The sequence below is a fragment of the Orcinus orca genome, chromosome 5 (genome assembly GCF_937001465.1).
Source record: "Orcinus orca chromosome 5, mOrcOrc1.1, whole genome shotgun sequence".
Lineage (NCBI taxonomy): Eukaryota > Metazoa > Chordata > Mammalia > Artiodactyla > Delphinidae > Orcinus > Orcinus orca.
In genome coordinates, this window is record NC_064563.1 from 141,041,506 (window position 1) to 141,060,003 (window position 18,498).

General features: G+C 38.8%; 1 protein-coding gene across 15 annotated transcripts in view; it reads left to right on the top strand.

Moving 5' to 3' along the window:
* Positions 1–18,498, top strand: part of TTC3 (tetratricopeptide repeat domain 3) — a 140,157-nt gene that overhangs the window by 50,590 nt on the left and 71,069 nt on the right. For all 15 annotated transcript variants that reach the window (XM_033418274.2, XM_033418270.2, XM_033418284.2 and 12 more), the window contains 3 exons: positions 13,711–13,845; positions 14,489–14,569; positions 17,231–17,343. In XM_033418274.2, coding sequence (XP_033274165.1) covers positions 13,711–13,845; positions 14,489–14,569; positions 17,231–17,343 — 329 coding nt within the window. The remainder of the gene's footprint in view (positions 1–13,710; positions 13,846–14,488; positions 14,570–17,230; positions 17,344–18,498) is intronic.

Consider the following 18,498-nt stretch of genomic DNA (forward strand, 5'->3'; position numbering starts at 1 on the left):
AGCAAACTTTTTATCCTTTGAATGATTTATCATATAACTTTCTATATAAAACTCTGTAGTATTTGGTAAGTAATGAAAAATGTACATTAAGGGGGAAGAGATGAATAGGCACAGCACAGAGGATTTTTAGGGCTGTGAAAATCCCCTGTATGATAGTATAAATGATAGATGCAGTCATTATACATTTGTCCGAACCTATGGAACGTACAACACAAAGAGTGAACCATAGGGTTCATGGGTAAACTATGGACTTTGGGTGATTATGATGTGTCAGTGTAGGTTAATCCTTGGTTAAATAAAAAAAAAAAGCACCCCACCCCATGTATGTATATTGGGTTGGCCAAAAGGTTCGTTTTTTTAAATTAATTTATTTTTTTGGCTGCGTTGGGTCTTCGTTGCTGCGTGTGGGCTTTCTCTATTTGCGGCCAGCGGTGTGGTGCTCAGGCTTCTCATTGCTGGGGAGCATGGGCTCTTGGCTTGCAGGCTTCAGTAGTTGAGGCTCATGAGCTCAGTAGTTGTGGCTCACGGGCTCTAGAGCGCAGGCTCAGTAGTTGTGGCGCATTGACTTAGTTTCGCGGCATGTGGGATCTTCCTGGACCAGGGCTCGAACCCAGGTCCCCTGCATTGACAGGCGGCTTCTTAACCACTGCAACACCAGGGAAGTCCCTCATTTGGTTTTTTATGTAAGATGGCTCTAGTAGCACTTAGTTGTCTTTAACTCCATTCGAAACAGTTTTGATTGTATGTGACAGCTGTCATATCAGTGTGCATTTAAAAAAACATTTTTCAAAATTGGTGAATTTTTGTGTAATCATTTTAATATTGAAGATGGAAGAAAACAATATTTTCAGCATATTACACTTTATTATTTCAAGAAAGGTAAAAACGCAACTGAAACGCAAAAAAGATTTGTGTAGTGTATGGCGAAGGTGCTGTGACTGATTGAACATGTCAAAAGTGGTTTGCGAAGTTTCATGCTGGAGGTTTCTCGTTGGGCGATGCTCCATGGTCGGGTAGACCAGTTGAAGTTGACAGCCATCAAATTGAGACATTAATTGAGAACAGTCAGCGTTATACCACATGGGAGATAGTCGACATACTGAAAATATCCAGATCAAGCGTTGAAAATCATTTGCACCGGCTTGGTTATTTTCATCTCTTTGATGTTTGGATTCCACATAAGTTAAGCAAAAAACACCTTCTTGACCATATTTCCGCATACGATTTTCTACTAAAACGTAATGAAAACATTCTGTTTTTAAAACAAATTGTGATTGGCAATGAAAAGTGGATGCTATACAGTAATGTGGAATGGAAGAGATCATGGGGCAAGCGAAATGAACCACCACCAACCACACCAAAGGCTGGTCTTCCTCCCAAGAAGGTGGTGATGTGCATATGGTGGAATTGGAAGGTAGTCCTCTATTATGAGCTCCTTCTGGAAAACCAAACGATTAATTCCAACAAGTACTGCTCCCAGTTAGACCAACTGAAAGCAGCACTCCATGAAAAGTGTCCAGAATTAGTCAACAGGAAATGCATAATCTTCCATCAAGATAACGCAAGACCGCATGTTTCTTTGATGACCAGGCAAAAACTGTTAGCTTGGCTGGGAAGTTTTGATTCATCTGCCATATACACCAGATATTGCACTTTTGGATTTCCATTTACTTTGGTCTTTACAAAATTCTCTTAATGGAAAAAATTTCAAATCCCTGGAAGACTGTAAAAGGCACCTGGAACAGTTCTTTGCTCAAAAAGAAAAAAAGTTTTGGGAAGATGGAATTATGAAGTTGCCTGAAAAATGGCAGAAGGTAGTGGAATAAAATGGTGAATGTGTTGTTTAATAAAATTTGTGGTGAAAATGAAAAATGTCTTTTATTTTTACTTAAAAACCGAAGGAACTTTTTTTTTTTTTTGGCGGTACGTGGGCCTCTCACTGTTGTGTCTCCTGCTGCGGTGCACAGGCTCTGGATGCGCAGGCTCAGTGGCCATGGCTCACGGGCCCAGCCGCTCCGCAGCATGCGGGATCTTCCCAGACCGGGGCACAAACACGTGTCCCCTGCCTCGGCAGGCGGACTCTCAACCACTGCGCCACCAGGGAAGCCCCCTGAAGGAACTTTTTTGCCAACCCAATATACCATTCTGAGGAGTGATTTTGATGATGGGGGAAGCTATTCATGTAAGGGGCAAAGGGGTATATGGAAATCTCTGTACTTCCCTCTCAATAAAAAAATGCAAGGGGTACAACTTTGATATTACTTTGAAGGAAATTTATCAAGCTAAATGTATGTATTAAAGGAATAAAGACTTTTAGATTAGTGATGCATTCATTCCAAGAGCAGGGGAAAAAAAACACAAAGAAAGTAGAAGGAAATTACAAAGTAGAAAATAGTGAAGGAGATTCGTTCAAGGTAGCGGAGTAGAAGGACGTGCTCTCTCTCCCTCTTGCGAGAACACAGGAATCACAACTAACTGCTGAACAATCATTGATGGGAAGACACTGGAACTCACCAAAAAAGATATCCCACATCCAAAGACAAAGGAGAAGCAACAGTGAGATGGTAGGAAGGGTGCCATCACAATAAAATCAAATCCCGTAACTGCTGGGTGGGTGACTCACAGACTGGAGAACACTAATACCACAGAAGTCCACCACCTGGAGCCCCACATCAAGCTTCCCAACCTGGGGGTCCGGCGACGGGAGGAGGAATTCCTAGAGAATCAGACTTTGAAGGCTAGTGGGATTTGATTACAGGACTTCGACAGGACTGGGGGAAACAGAGATCCACTCTTGGAGGGCACACACAAAGTAGTGTGCACATCGGGACCCAGGGGAAGGAGCAGTGACCCCATAGGAGAATGAACCAGACCTACCCGCTGGTGTTGGAGGGTCTCCTGCAGAGGCGGGGGGTGGCTGTGGCTCACCGTGGGGACAAGGACACTGGCAGCAGAAGTTCTGGGAAGTACTCCTTGGCGTGAGCCCTCCCAGAGTCTGTCATTAGCCCCACCAAAGAGCCTGGGTAGGCTCCAGTGTTGTGTCACCTCAGGCCAAACAACCAACGGGGAGGAAACCCAGCCCCACCCATCAGCAGACAAGAGGATTAAAGTTTTACTGAGCTCTGCCCACCAGAGCAACACTCAGCTCTACCCACCACCAGTCCCTTCCATCAGGAAGCTTGCACAAGCCTCTTAGATAGCCTTATCCAAGAGAGGGCAGACAGCAGAAGCAAGAACTACAATCCTGCAGCCTGTGGAAGAAAAACCACATTCACAGAAAGACAGACAAGATGAAAAGCCAGAGGGCTACGTACCAGATGAAGAAACAAGATAAAACCCCAGAAAAATAAATAAATGAAGTGGAGACAGGCAACCTTCCAGAAAAAGAATTCAGAATAATGATAGTGAAGATGATCCAGAATCTCGGAAAAAGAATGGAGGCAAAGATCGAGAAGATGCAAGAAATGTTTAACAGAGACTTAGAAGAAGAATTAAAGAACAAACAAACAGAGATGAACAATACAATAACTGAAATGAAAACTACACTAGAAGGAATCAATAGCAGAATAACTGAGGCAGAAGAACAGATAAGTGACCTGGAAGACAGAATGGTGTAATTCACTGCTGTGGAACAGAATAAAGAAAAAAGAATGAGAAGAAATTAAGACATCCTAAGAGACCTCTGGGACAACATTAAGCGCAACAACATTCGCATTATAGGGGTTCCAGAAGAAGAAGAGAGAAAGGACCCAAGAAAATATTTGAAGAGATTATAGTTGAAAACTTTCCTAACATGGGAAAGGAAATAGCCACCCAAGTCCAGGAAGTGCAGAGAGTCCCATACAGGTTAAAGCCAAGGAGAAACACACCGAGATACATAGTAATCAAACTGGCAAAAATTAAAGACAAAGAAAAATTATTGAAAGCAGCAAGAGGAAAATGACAAATATCATACAAGGGAACTCTCATAAGGTTAACAGCTGATTTCTCAGGAGAAATTCTACAAGTCACAAGGGAGTGGCATGACACATTTAAAGTGATGAAAGGGAAGAACCTACAACCAAGATTACTCTACCCGGCAAGGATCTCATTCTGATTCAATGGAGAAATCAAAAGCTTTCCAGACAAGCAAAAGCTGAGAGAATTCAGCACCACCACACCAGCTCTACAACAAATGCTAAAGGAACTTCTCTAAGTGGGAAACACAAGAGAAGAAAAGGACCTACAAAAACAAACCCAAAACAATTAAGAAAATGGTAATAGGAACATACATATCGAGAATTACCTTAAACGTGAATGGATTAAATGCTCCAACCAAAAGACACAGGCTTGCTGAATAGATTCAAAAAGAAGACCCATATATATGCTGTCTACAGGAGACCCACTTCAGACCTAGGGACACATACAGACTGAAAGTGAGGGGATGGAAAAAGATATTCCATGCAAATGGAAATCAAAAGAAAGCTGGAGTAGCAATACTCATATCAGATAAAATAGACTTCAAAATAAAGAATGTTACAAGAGACAAGGAAGGACCCTACATAATGATCAAAGGATCAATCCAAGAAGAAGATATAACAATTATAAATATATATGCACCCAACATAGGTACACCACAATACATGAGGCAACTGCCAACAGCTATAAAAGAGGAAATCGACAGTAACACAATAATAGTGGGGGACTTTAACACCTCACTTACACCAATGGACAGATCATCCAAACAAAAGATTAGTAAGGAAACACAAGCTTTAAATTACACAATAGACCAGAGAGACTTGATATTTATAGCACATTCCATCCAAAAACAGCAGATTATACTTTCTTCTCAAGTGCACATGGAACATTCTCCAGGATAGATCTTGGGTCACAAATCAAGCCTCATTAAATTTAAGGAAACTGAAATCATATCAAGCATCTTTTCTGACCACAACACTCTGAGATTAGAAATCAGTTACAGGGAAAATAAAAGTAAAAAACACAAACACATGGAGGCTAAACACTATGTTACTAAATAACCAAGAGATCACTGAAGAAATCAAAGAGGAAATCAAAAAATACTTAGAGATAAATGACAATGAAAACACGATGATCCAAAACCTATGGGATGCAGCAAAAGCAGGTCTAAGAGGCAAGTTTATAGCAATACAATTCTACCTTAAGAAACAGGAAACATCTCAAATAAACAACCTAACCTTGCACCTAAAGCAATTAGAAAAAGAAGAACATAAAACCCCCAAAGTTAGCAGAAGGATTGAAATCATAAAGATCAGATCAGAAATAAATGAAAAAGAAATGAAACAGTAGCAATGATCAGTAAAACTAAAAGCTGGTTCTTTGAGAAGATAAACAAAATTGATAAACCATTAGCCAGACTCATCAAGAAAAAAAGGGAGAAGACTCAAATCAATAGAATTAGAAATGAAAAAGAAGTAACAACTGACACTGCAGAAATACAAAGGATCATGAGAGATTACTACAAACAGCTATATGCCAATAAAATGGACAACCTGGAAGAAATGGACAACCTGAACCAGGAAGAAATAGAAAATATGGACAGACCAATCACAAGCACTGAAATTGAAACTGTGATTAAAAATCTTCCAACAAACAAAAGCCCAGGACCAGATGGCTCCAGAGGTGAATTCTATCAAACATTCAGAGAAGAGCTAACACCTATGCTTCTCAAACTCTTCCAAAATATAGCAGAGGGAGGAACACTCCCAAACTCATTCTATGAGGCCACCAACACCCTGATACCAAAACCAGACAAAGATGTCACAAAAAATGAAAACTACAGGCCAATATCACTGATGAACATAGATGCAAAAATCCTCAACAGAATACTAGGAAACAGAATCCAACAGCACATTAAAAAGATCATACAGCGTGATCAAGTTGGGTTTATTCCAGGAATGCAAGGATTCTTCAGTATATGCAAATCAATCTATGTGATACACCATATTAACAAATTGAAGGAGAAAAACCATATGATCATCTCAATAGCTGCAGAGAAACTTTTGACAAAATTCAACACCCATTTATGATAAAAACCCTCCAGAAAGTAGGCATAGAGGGAACTTTCCTCAACATAATAAAGGCCACATATGACAAACCCACAGCCAACATAGTCCTCAATGGTGAAAAACTGAAACCGTTTCCACTAAGATCAGGAACAAGACAAGGTTGCCCACTCTCACCACTATTATTCAACATAGTTTTGGAAGTTTTAGCCACAGCAGTCAGAGAAGAAAAAGAAATAAAAGGAATCTAAACTGGAAAAGAAGAAGTAGAGCTGTCACTGTTTGCAGATGACATGATACTATACATAGAGAATCCTAAAGATGGTACCAGAAAACTACTAGAGCTAAACAATGAATTTGGTAAAGTAGCAGGATACAAAATTAATGCACAGAAATCTCTGGCATTCCTATACAGTAATAATGAAAAATCTGAAAGTGAAATTAAGAAAACACTCTCATTTACCATTGCAACAAAAAGAATAAAATATCTAGGAATAAACCTACCTAAGGAGACAAAAGACCTGTATGCAGAAAATTATAAGACACTGATGAAAGAAATTAAAGATGATACAAATAGATGGAGAGATACACCATGTTCTTGGATTGGAAGAATCGACATTGTGAAAGTGACTCTACTACCCAAAGCAATCTACAGATTCAATGCAATCCCTATCAAACTACCACTGGCATTTTTCACAGAACTAGAACAAAAAATTTCACAATTTGTATGGAAACACAAAAGACCCTGAATAGCCAAAGCAATCTTGAGAATGAATAATGGAGCTGGAGGAATCAGGCTCCCTGACTTCAGACTATACTACAAAGCTACAGCAATCAAGACAATATGGTACTGGCACAAAAACAGAAATATAGATCAATGGAACAGGACAGAAAACCCAGAGATAAACCCACGCACATATGGTCACCTTATCTTTGATAAAGGAGGCAAGAATATAGAAAAGACAGCCTCTTCAATAAGTGGTGCTGGGAGAACTGGACAGCTACATGTAAAAGAATGAAATTAGAACACTCCCTAACACCATACACAAAAATAAACTCAAAATGGATTAAAGACCTAAATGTAAGGCCAGACACTATAAAACTCTTAGAGGAAAACATAGGCAGAACACTCTATGACATAAATCACAGCAAGATCCTTTCTGACGCACCTCCAGGAGACATGGAAATAAAAATAAACAAATGGGACCTAATGAAAGTTAAAAGCTTTTGCACAGCAAAGGAAACCATAAACAAAACCAAAAGACAAGCCTCATAATGGGAGAAGATATTTGCAAATGAAGTAACTGACAAAGGATTAATCTCCAAAATTTACCACCAACTCATGCAGCTCAATAACAAAAAACAAACAACCCAATCCAAAAATGGGCAGAAGAGCTAAATAGACATTTCTCCAAAGAAGATACACAGATTGCTAGCAAACACATAAAAGAATGCTCAACATCATTAATCATTAGAGAAATGCAAATCAAAACTGCAATGAGATATCATCTCATACCGGTCAGAATGGCCATCATCAAAAATTCTAGAAACAATAAATGCTGGAGAGGGTGTGGAGAAAAGGGAACACTCTTGCACTGTTGGTGGGAATGCAAATTGATACAGCCACTATGGAGAACAGTATGGAGGTTCCTTAAAAAACTAAAAATAGAACTACCATACGACCCAGCAATCCCACTACTGGGCATATACCCTGAGAAAACCATAATTCAGAAAGACATATGCACCCCAATGTTCATTGCAGCTCTATTTACAATAGCCAGGACATGGAAGCAGCCAAAGTGTCCATTAACTGATGAATGGATAAAGAAGATGTGGCACATATATACAATCGGATCTTACTCAGCCATAAAAAGAAAGGAAGTTGAGTTACTTTTAGTGAGGTGGATGGACCTAGAGTCTGTCATACAGAGTGAAGTTCGTCAGAAAGAGAAAAACAAATACCATATGCTAACACATATATATGGAATCTAAGAAAAGAAAAAAAAAGGTCATGAAGAACCTAGGGGTAAGACGGGAATAAAGACACAGACCTACTAGAGAATGAACTTGAGGATACGGGGAGGGGGAAGGGTAAGCTGTGACAAAGTGAGAGAGTGGCATGAACATATATACAGTACCAAACGTAAAATAGGAAGCAGCCACATTGCACAGGGAGAGAAGCTTGGTGGTTTTTGACCACCTAGAGGGGTGGGATAGGGAGGATGGGAGGGAGGGAGACGCAAGAGGGAAGAGCTATGGGAACATACGTGTATGTATAACTGATTCACTTTGTTAGCAGAAACTAACACACCATTGTAAAGCAATTATACTCCAATAAAGATGTTAAAAAAAAAGATCAGAGCAGAAATAAATCAAATGGAAACAAAGAAAACAGTAGCAAAGATCAATAAAACTAAAAGATGGTTCTTTGAGGAGATAAACAAAATTGATAAACCGTTAGCCAGACTCATCAAGAAAAAGAGGGAGAGGACTCAAATCATTAAAATTAGAAATGAAAAAGGAGAAGTTACAACAGACACCGCAGAAATGCAAAGCATTCTAAGAGACTACTACAAGCAACTTCATGCCAATAAAACGGACAACCTGGAAGAAATGGACCCATATTTAGAAAAGCATCACCTTCCAAGACTGAACCAGGAAGAAATAGAAAATATGGACAGACCAATCACAAGTAATGAAATTGAAACTGTGATTAAAAATCTTTCAACAAACAAAAGTCCAGGACCAGATGGCTTCACAGGTGAATTCTATCAAACATTTAGAGAACAGCTAACACCCACCCTTCTCAAACTCTTCCAAAAAATTGCAGAGGAAGGCACACTCCCATACTCATTCTGAGGCCACCATCTCCCTGATATGAAAACCAGACAAAGATACTACAAAAAAAGAAAATTACAGACCAAGAGCATTGATGAATATAGATGCAAAAATCCTCAACAAAATACTAGCAAACAGAATCCAACAACACATTAAAAGGATCATACACCATGATCAAGTAGGATTTATCCCAGAGATGCAAGGATTTTTCAGTATATGCAAATCAATCAATGTGAAACACCATGTTAACAAACTGAAGGAGAAAAACCATATGATCATCTCAATAGATACAGAGAAAGCTTTTGACAAAATTCAACACCCATTTATGATAAAAACTCTCCCGAAAGTGGGCATAGAGAGAACCTACCTCAACATAATAAAGGCCATATATGACAAACCCACAGCAAACACCATTCTCAATGGTGAAAAACTGAAAGCATTTCCTCTAAGATAGGAACAAGACAAGGATGTCCACTCTCGCCACTGTTATTCAACATAGTTTTGGAAGCCCTAGCCATGGCAATCAGAGAAGAAAAAAAATGAAAGGAATACAAATTGGAAAAGAAGAAGTAAAACTGTCACTGTTTGCAGATGGCATGATACTATAAATAGAGAATCCTAAAGATGCCACCAGAAAACTACTAGAGCTAATCAATGAATTTGGTAAAGTTGCAGGATACAAAATTAATGCACAGAAATCTCTTGCATTCCTATACACTAATGATGAACAATCTGAAAGAGAAATTAAGGAAAGACTCCCATTTACCAGTGCAACAAAAAGAATAAAATACCTAGGAATAAACCTACCTGGGGAGACAGAAGACCTGTATGCAGAAAACTATAAGACGCTGATGAAATAAATATGATACAAACAGATGGAGAGATATACCATGTTCTTGGACTGGAAGAATCAGTATTGTGAAAATGACTACAGTACCCAAAGCAATCCGCAGATTCAATGCAATCCCTATCAAATTACCAATGGCATTTTTTACAGAACTAGAACAAAAAATCTTAAAATTTGTATGGAGACACAAAAGGCCCCGAATAGCCAAAGCAGTCTTGAGCGAAAAAATCGGAGCTGGAGGAACCAGTCTTCCTGACTTTAGACCAAACTACAAAGTTACAGTAATCAAGACAATATCGTACTGGCACAAAACCAGAAATGTAGATCAATGGAACAAGATAGAAAGCCCAGAGATAAACCCATGCACCTATGGTTAACTAATGTATGACAAAAGAGGCAAGGATATACAGTGCAGAAAAGACAGTCTCTTCAATAAGTGGTGCTGGGAGAACTGGCCAGCTACCTGTAAAAGAATGAAATTAGAACAGTCCCTTACACCATACACAAAAATAAACTAAAAATGGATTAGAGACCTACATGTAAGACCGGATACTATAAAACTCTTAGAGGAAAACATAGGAAGAACACTCTATGACATAAATCACAGCAAGATCTTTTTTGATCCACCTCCTAGAGTATTGGAAAGAAAAAAAAAATAAACAAATGGGACTTAATGAAACCTAAAAGTTTTTGCACAGCAAAGCAAAGTACAAACAAGACGAAAAGACATCCCTCAGAATGGGAGAAAACATTTACAAACGAATCAGTGGACAAAGGAGTAATCTCCAAAATATATAAATGGCTCATGCAGCTCCATTTTAAAAAAACAAACAACCCAATCCAAAAATGAGCAGAAGACCTGAATCGACATTTCTCCAGAGAAGACGTATATAGATGGCCAAGAAGCACATGAAAAGCTGCTCAACATCACTAATTTTTAGAGAAATGCAAGTCAAAACTACAATGAGGTATCACCTCACACCAGTTAGAATGGGCATCATCAGAAAATCTACAAACAGCAAATGCTGGAGAGGGTGTGGAGAAAAGGGAACCCTCTTGCACCGTTGGTGGGAATGTAAATTGGTACAGCCACTATGGAGAAACAGTATGGAGGTTCCTTAAAAAACTAAAAATAGAATTACCGTATGACCCAGCCGTCCTACTACTGGGCATATATATACCCTGAGAAAACCATAATTCAAAAAGACACATGCACCCCAATGTTCATTGCAGCACTATTTACAATAGCCAGGACATGGAAGCAACCTAAATGTCCGTCGTCAGTTGGGTGAATAAAGAAGATGTCGTACATATATACAATGCAATATTACTCAGCCATGAAAAGGAAGGAAATTGGGTCATTTGTAGAGAGGTGGATGGATCTACAGATTGTCATACAGAGTGAAGTAAGTCAGAAAGAGAAAAACAAATATCGTATATTAATGCATATTTGTGGAACCTAGAAAAATGATACAGATGAACCAGTTTGCAGGGCAGAAATTGAGACACAGATGTAGAGAACAAACGTATGTACACCAAGTGGGGAAAGTGGTGGGGATGGGGGTGGTGTGATGAATTGGGAGATTGGGATTGACATATATACGCTAATATGTATAAAATGGATAACTAATTAGAACCTGCTATATAAAAAAATATAATAAAATTCTGAAAAAAAAGAAAATAATGAAAATGGAACAACTTGTAAAGAAGAATCCACAAAGCTAAAAGTTGATTCTTTAACAATATAAATAAAATTTACGTATCAGTATGGAAACTGATTAAGAAAGGAAGAAAAGAAGACACAATAAAACAATTTCAAGAATGAAAAAGGAGACTTCCCTGGTGGGCCAGTCACTAAGGCTCTGGGCTCCCAATGCAGGGGGCCCGGGTTCAGTCCCTGGTCAGGGAACTAGATCCCACACGCCGCAACTAAGACCCAGCGCCGCCAAATAAATAAATATTTTTAAAAAAAGAGTGAAAAAGGATACATTACTGCAGACGCTTCAGTATTACAAATACTATATCAAAATACTATTATGACCAACATTATACCAGGAAATTTGAAAATGTATGTAGATGAAATGAACAAATTCCTAGAACAATCCAGCTTATAAAAACTGACTCAAGAAGAAATAGAAACCTGTACAGAATCCAGAATTTATAGAACCATGGCTAATCACTCTTCCAGTCATTGAATACCTGTAGACTATGTATTGTCAGTGAAAGATTGTTTCTTTTGGTTAAATGTGGTTCATGTGAGTCTGCTTTGACACTTCAGTGCTTTATGTAAATACAGTTCTATTTCTTCTAAAATAAAATGTTGGATTTTACCCCCCCCCCAAATGTATATTAACATGAAACACAACACTCATTTTAATATCTGGGTCATTTTAAACTTCTGTTAACTATGTTAGGTATGTATGACAGATAGCTTATTAAGGACTATTGGAATGAAGCATGTTAAGCATTTTTAATCAGTTTCCTAATTGGTTTCAACAGCTTTCTAATTAGTTGCATAAAAGCATTTTTAGTATTTCTAACAGTTGGTGATTTTAAAATTGTCATTTTATATTGATTTTACTGATTCTAAAAACTGTGATGGACTTAAATTGTAACGACAGCCTGTAAAGACAAAAGAGTATTTAAATAAAAATGATGGTTATTTTTGAGCCTTGATTTGTTCATTTAACACACTTTACTTTAGGCCCCTGCATACGCTGAAGAGTGGCATTGCCATTCAGCCCGCTCTCATGCAGCTTTCAGTACTGTTTTGAGAGAAATAATTTCCAGTGGAAACATGAGGCAAATAGATTTGTTTTCTAGAATGAAAGAGATTAGAATGGGATCAGTACATCCAAGGCTGAATAATAAATAATAAACTAGTGTGTGTGGGGATAGCACATCGTCTTCTATAACTGTTAAAATTCTTATCTTAACATTAATATGGCGATCGTTGAACTTTTTAAATACTGTATAGCAAATACCAAGTTTACTTGAGAGCTGCTCTTTTCCATGTGTTTTCTGGGGGGAAAGTTCTCCTAAACTTTGATTCATTGGACGAAAAGCACTAGGCAGCTTTTGTTTATGTGTGACCAGACTGCTTTTCCCTCTGTGTTTTGTGCAGTGGGGTCTCCTTTTGGATCCTTATCATGAGGAACAGTGAGGCATGTCACGCAAATATTTGCATTTTCTGCTCCCTTGAACGGTGTACACTTGTATGGCAAGGTGTGGGGAGATCTAGCTTAGCCTCCAGGCTTGCCTCTCCAGTCTTTATGGAAGTTTTGTGGCCTATAGCTATTGCCATGTAACTAAAATCTGAATGCAAATTATAATGTATGTGCTCATGTATATTCAAATTGTAAAGTTTTTTTCTCGCTTTATTTCAGGGTACATTATAGCAGCTGTTTTCCTTATTCTCTTCTCTTTGCATTTAACCTAGTAATATCTCTCCCGATAATATTATCTAGTTATATTCAAGTACACGTTAGGCAGGAGTAGAGCTACAGATTGAAATAACCATTTCTTGCTGAGAATTTAGGTTTGTTCCAGGGCATGAGGGCAGTTGTTAAACTCTGGTAGTGACCAGGAAATTGATTGCTTGTTCTTATTTGTCTAATTGTTCAAGTCTCAGCCAAACAATTTACTTATTTAAATGATGGCTGATGTTCTCCATTTGAGCTGTTAAAATGTCCAAATACTGTCTGGTTAGCCTGGAAAAGTGAGTATAGCTTAGCACCATGTAGTGTAAAGTGAACCCCCCTTCTTTGTCATGGGCAGCACTAGAAGTGTTGGGATCAAGATGGGGAAGCAGTACCTTTTAATTTCCACTTTAATGGTGCTGTGCTGAGAAAGGAGTATAATCCATACAGGGTAGCTTTGGGTATTTACATATTTTATGATCAGTTATAAAGTATAACTGCCCAATGATGACCGTTGGCATCTTAAGTTTTAGACTAAGCATGTGTAGCTCTGGTTTACTGAAAAAGAATTTCTTTTTTGCAGGATTTTGCTAATATAATGAAAATGCTGAGAAGCTTAATCCAGGATGGTTACACGGCTTTGTTGGAGCAGCGCTGCCGCAGTGCTGCCCAGGCCTTCACAGAGTTGCTCAATGGTTTAGATCCTCAAAAAATAAAGGTGAGATTGCCTCCTGGTAACTTGTTTACCAGTGCTAATGCGTTTCAGATGAATGTAGAAGGGAACCAACACTTCGACTTCATTGTACTAATGTATCGTCTTGCTGAGATCAGGTGAATTTACTCCAGGTTGTGAGAAGCAGATAATGCTCTGATTCAGCCTTTATGGTTGCCGTCGGTATAGAAGCCAGGTTTAGACTCTCTCCTTGCACTATAGCTGGTGTTCATTAGAACTCTTGGCTTTTTATCTTATTAGAGCACTAAGTCAAGAATTTGGACTCACTCTAGTCACATCTTTCCATCCACAAAGAAAGTATTAGCTGGGTAAATATGCAAGGTTTTAAGAGAGCAAATACCTTAGTCTGTTACTCATCCCATTAATATGCAAAAGAATATGACATCAGTTATTCTGTTATGAACCATGCCTTCAAGGAACTCTGAGACAGTGATTCTGTGTTTTAGATACTTGATAGCAAGATAACTGCATATCTTTGCAAAATATATTTTCTAATTTTGTTTGGTCTTTGTCCCACAGTGATTAGTAAGATATTTTTATACTCTTACTGTTGCGGCTAACAAGTTAGTATGATGCAAATTGGGCAGAATTATGTTCAGATGTTTAACTGGAGCATTTTTATTGACAGCAACTGAACCTGGCCATGATTAACTACGTCTTAGTAGTCTATGGACTTGCCATTTCACTCCTTGGAATAGGACAACCTGAGGTAAGATTTGTAACAGAGATAATAAACAATTAAAATATGTCATTAATTTTAGAAGGTATGTTAAAATAGTTTTTCCACTTTGGCGTATTTCCTTCTGGGTACTTTTTTTTTGCTTTTCCAGTTTTATTGAGATACAATGGACAGTATAAGTTTAAGGTGTACAGCATAATGATTTGACTTATGTATATCATTAAATGATTATCACAGTAGTTTAATGAGCACTGCCTGCGTACTTTCTTGATAATTTTTTCTGAAATAACTAAATTTAATTTAGTTTGTGATTCTTTTTGAAAAGAAAATTTAGTTTGTGTTTCCGTTAGAAAAAAGTTATGCCAGACCACCAGTGGGAATCTACCTTTTATTTGTATAAAAAGTAAAGGACCTGGTATATCATGATAAATTTCGGAAACATGTTGAGGTAAAAAGGCAAGTTGGAGAATGTAGTAACATCGTGATACCACTTATGTGCAAAGTGGAAAACTTACAGGGCAATAGTATATATTGTTTATGGCTATCTGTGAATCTTGAAAAAGTAAAAAAAAACATGGACTAGCCCTACATCAAATTTAATATAATGGTTGCATTTAGTGATAGAAGAAAGGAATGGGACTTGGAAGGTTAAAAAAGGAGAGTTCAACTTTGTGTCATGCCTTTTTATTTTTTAAATCATAAAAAGAATGCTAATGTTAATAGCTCTTAGTTCTGGATAGTAAGTACCTGGGTGTTTTATCTTCTAGAGTTCAGGCTTCCCATAACCACATGCAATCAGTGTATGGGTGTCAGCACACATGGTTTCCGTTACTCATGGTCTTTCAGTGCTCTCCTGGAAAGCTTACTTACCTGCACTGCTCAGCATTATACTTTGCTTTCCATGGCTTCGCGTTTTTGATAAAGGTTGAAATGGCTCTAGAATTACCTCAGGAATAATATATCCTTTCTACCAACTTGGGCCCCAAGCTTCCTAGGCTAGATGAGGCTTAACCCTAATTGCTCCCTAATAAGGATCAGGTTGTTTTATGTTCCACTGTCTGAGTGGTCTACAGAGAGTGAGGTTCATTTTCCTTGTGACATGCTGTTGGTCATTTTTTAAAATTTATTTGTTTTTATTTTTGGCTGTATTGGGTCTTCGTTGCCGTGCGCAGGCTTTCTCTAGTTGTGGTGAGCAGGGGCTACTCTTCGTTGCGGTGCGCGGGATTCTCATTGTCGTGGCTTCTTTTGTTGCGGAGCATGGGCTCTAGGCGCACGGGCTTCAGTAGTTGTGGCACGTGGGCTCAGTAGTTGTGGCTCACTGTCTCTAGAGCACAGGCTCAGTAGTTGTGGTGTACGGGCTTAGTTGCTCTGTGGCATGTGGGATCTTCCCGGACCAGGGTTCAAACCCGTGTCCCCTGTGTTGGCAGGCGGATTCTTAACCACTGACCACCAGGGAAGCCCCTTTCTTGTTCTTTTTTTTTAAATTTTTTGTTTCTTGTGGTACGCGGGCCTCTCACTGTTGTGGCCTCTCCCGTTGCGGAGCACAGGCTCTGGACGTGCAGGCTCAGCAGCCATGGCTCATGGGCCCAGCCGCTCTGCGACATGTGGGATCTTCCCGGACCGTGGCACAAACCCGTGTCCCCTGCATCGGCAGGTGGACTCTCAACCACTGCGCCACCGGGGAAGCCCCCCTTTCTTGTTCTTGATGAGACAGATAAATGTCTTTCGTTAGGGAATCTCTAACTCTGTTTTCTAGTAGATTGTTGGAGACGGGACTGTATGATCTCCATTCTTCTATTCTTGGCAGAGTAACAATAAGCTTCTTACCATGTTTTGCCTTACCGGAACTGACGAAATAGTTTATTACATTTTTTATTTACTTTGATTTACTTTTGATTAAAAAAAAAACTAAATAGGTACGATAGAACTTGGACATTTAAGAGAATTTCATCATTCAGAGTGTCCCCAGAAGGAAGTTATATTCACTCCAGAACAGTCCTTGCTGAAACATTTTTGGCATGCCTCCTTCGGAGCTGGCCTCAAAGCTTCTTATTAACTCCATTTTGTAGTGACATTTCCTTTTTCACCCACAGTGGAGTGGCCAGTATTGCTTTGAGCTAAGTGTCTTTTGGATTTTTTCCAAAACAATATTCATTCAAAGCCCAGAGGCTTCCACTGTTGAGAGTATTCAAAAGAATGTACTCTAAGCTCTGTAAAGTTTACTAAAGAGCTGTTTTTAAGGCAGAGCATTTGTCTTATGTCACAAAACATTGTGGCAACATCATTGGAATTCCTGTGATCCCAAGGGGGCAGCACTTACTAGGATGTATGTTATGGCGTGTTTGCATCCAAATCAGTCCCTTTTACCCTGCATTCACACCTTTTAGGGTTAGCCAGCACACGCGGTGACCTCTGTGTGTTAGGAAATGCTCATCTGGTTGGTTGTCTGACTTCAGTGCCAACTTTTCATTCTGGAGCTGGATCATTTTGGTTGTGTCTCTTGAGTATCCATATGGTCAAAATTTATGTAATTATTAAGAAAATGAAGTACAGAATGTATAATTTTGCCATAGAAATTTTAGGATATACGGTTGTTTTTAATATTACACAAAAGGAATCAACTTTCAGGTAAAATCGGTTCCAGTATTTCTCTTTCTGTGTAAGTGATCACTGTTCTCATTGCTATTGAAGGAGTTATCTGAGGCTGAAAACCAGTTTAAGAGGATGATTGAACACTACCCCAATGAGGGACTTGATTGCTTGGCTTACTGTGGAATTGGAAAAGTGTACTTGAAAAAAAACAGGTTAGTAGAAGCCACACTACTTTATGCTCTAGGCTGGTTACTCATTTCAAATCTAATGTGATGATGATCCTTTTTCTGGAGTTATTTTGGTATCTTCTCTGTGGCACACTATGATAATTGTGTTTACTTTAAGGACTGGCATTTGGATATTAATTATTAAAGTAAGGTCAAATCACTTCAGTTCCCAGTGCTTTCTAATTTTGAATGTAATAGGAAAATCAATAATAGAGTAACTTGGACTTCCCTGGTGGCACAGTGGTTAAGAATCGGCCTGCCAATGCAGGGGATCCCTGGTCCAGGAAGATCCCACATGCCGTGGAGCAACTATAAGCCCGTGTGCAACAACTACTGAAGCCTGTGCACCTAGAGCCCATGCTCTGCAACAAGAGAAGCCACCGCAATGAGAAGCCCGTGCGCTGCAACGAAGAGTAGCCCCCGCTCGCCGCAACTAGAGAAAGCCCATGTGCAGCAACGTTGACCCAAAAATAAATAAATAAAAAATAAATTAAAAAAAATAATAGAGTAATTTGACACAAAGGATTTTATGTTTTATCTTTTAGTATATGTCATTTATAAGTGGCGACTGAATTGGTATAAATTAATGCTTTACAAGTGTGATTATATAATATTTTGGTTAAATACCCATTTCCCCCAAAAAACTTATATGAGGATTTTTTTTTAAATTATTATTTATTGGCTGTGTTGGGTCTTCATTGCTGCGTGTGGGCTTTCTCTAGTTGTGGGGAGCAGGTGCTACTCTTCGTTGTGCTGTGTGGGCTTTTCAGAGCGCAGGCTCAGTAGTTGTGGTGCATGGGCTTAGTTGCTCCGCGGCATGTGGGATCCTCCGGGACCAGGGCTCAAACCTGTGTCCCCTGCATTGGCAGGCGGGTTCTTAACTACTGCGCCACTAGGGAAGTCGCTAATACGAAATTTATATATGTTCAAGGACATTATGAGTTAGAAACAAAAATCTCTCCTCTGAACCTATAGTTGAATTACAGCCAATATAGTGGTAGGTATGTTAGATTACTTTTATAAAGAAATAATTGTTGACTGATTGAATATCATTCATAACTTTTAATTATCCTTAAATTTTCATCTGACTGTTTAGAGGAAGTTTTATCAGACCATTGGTATTCTTGGGAACCCAATCTC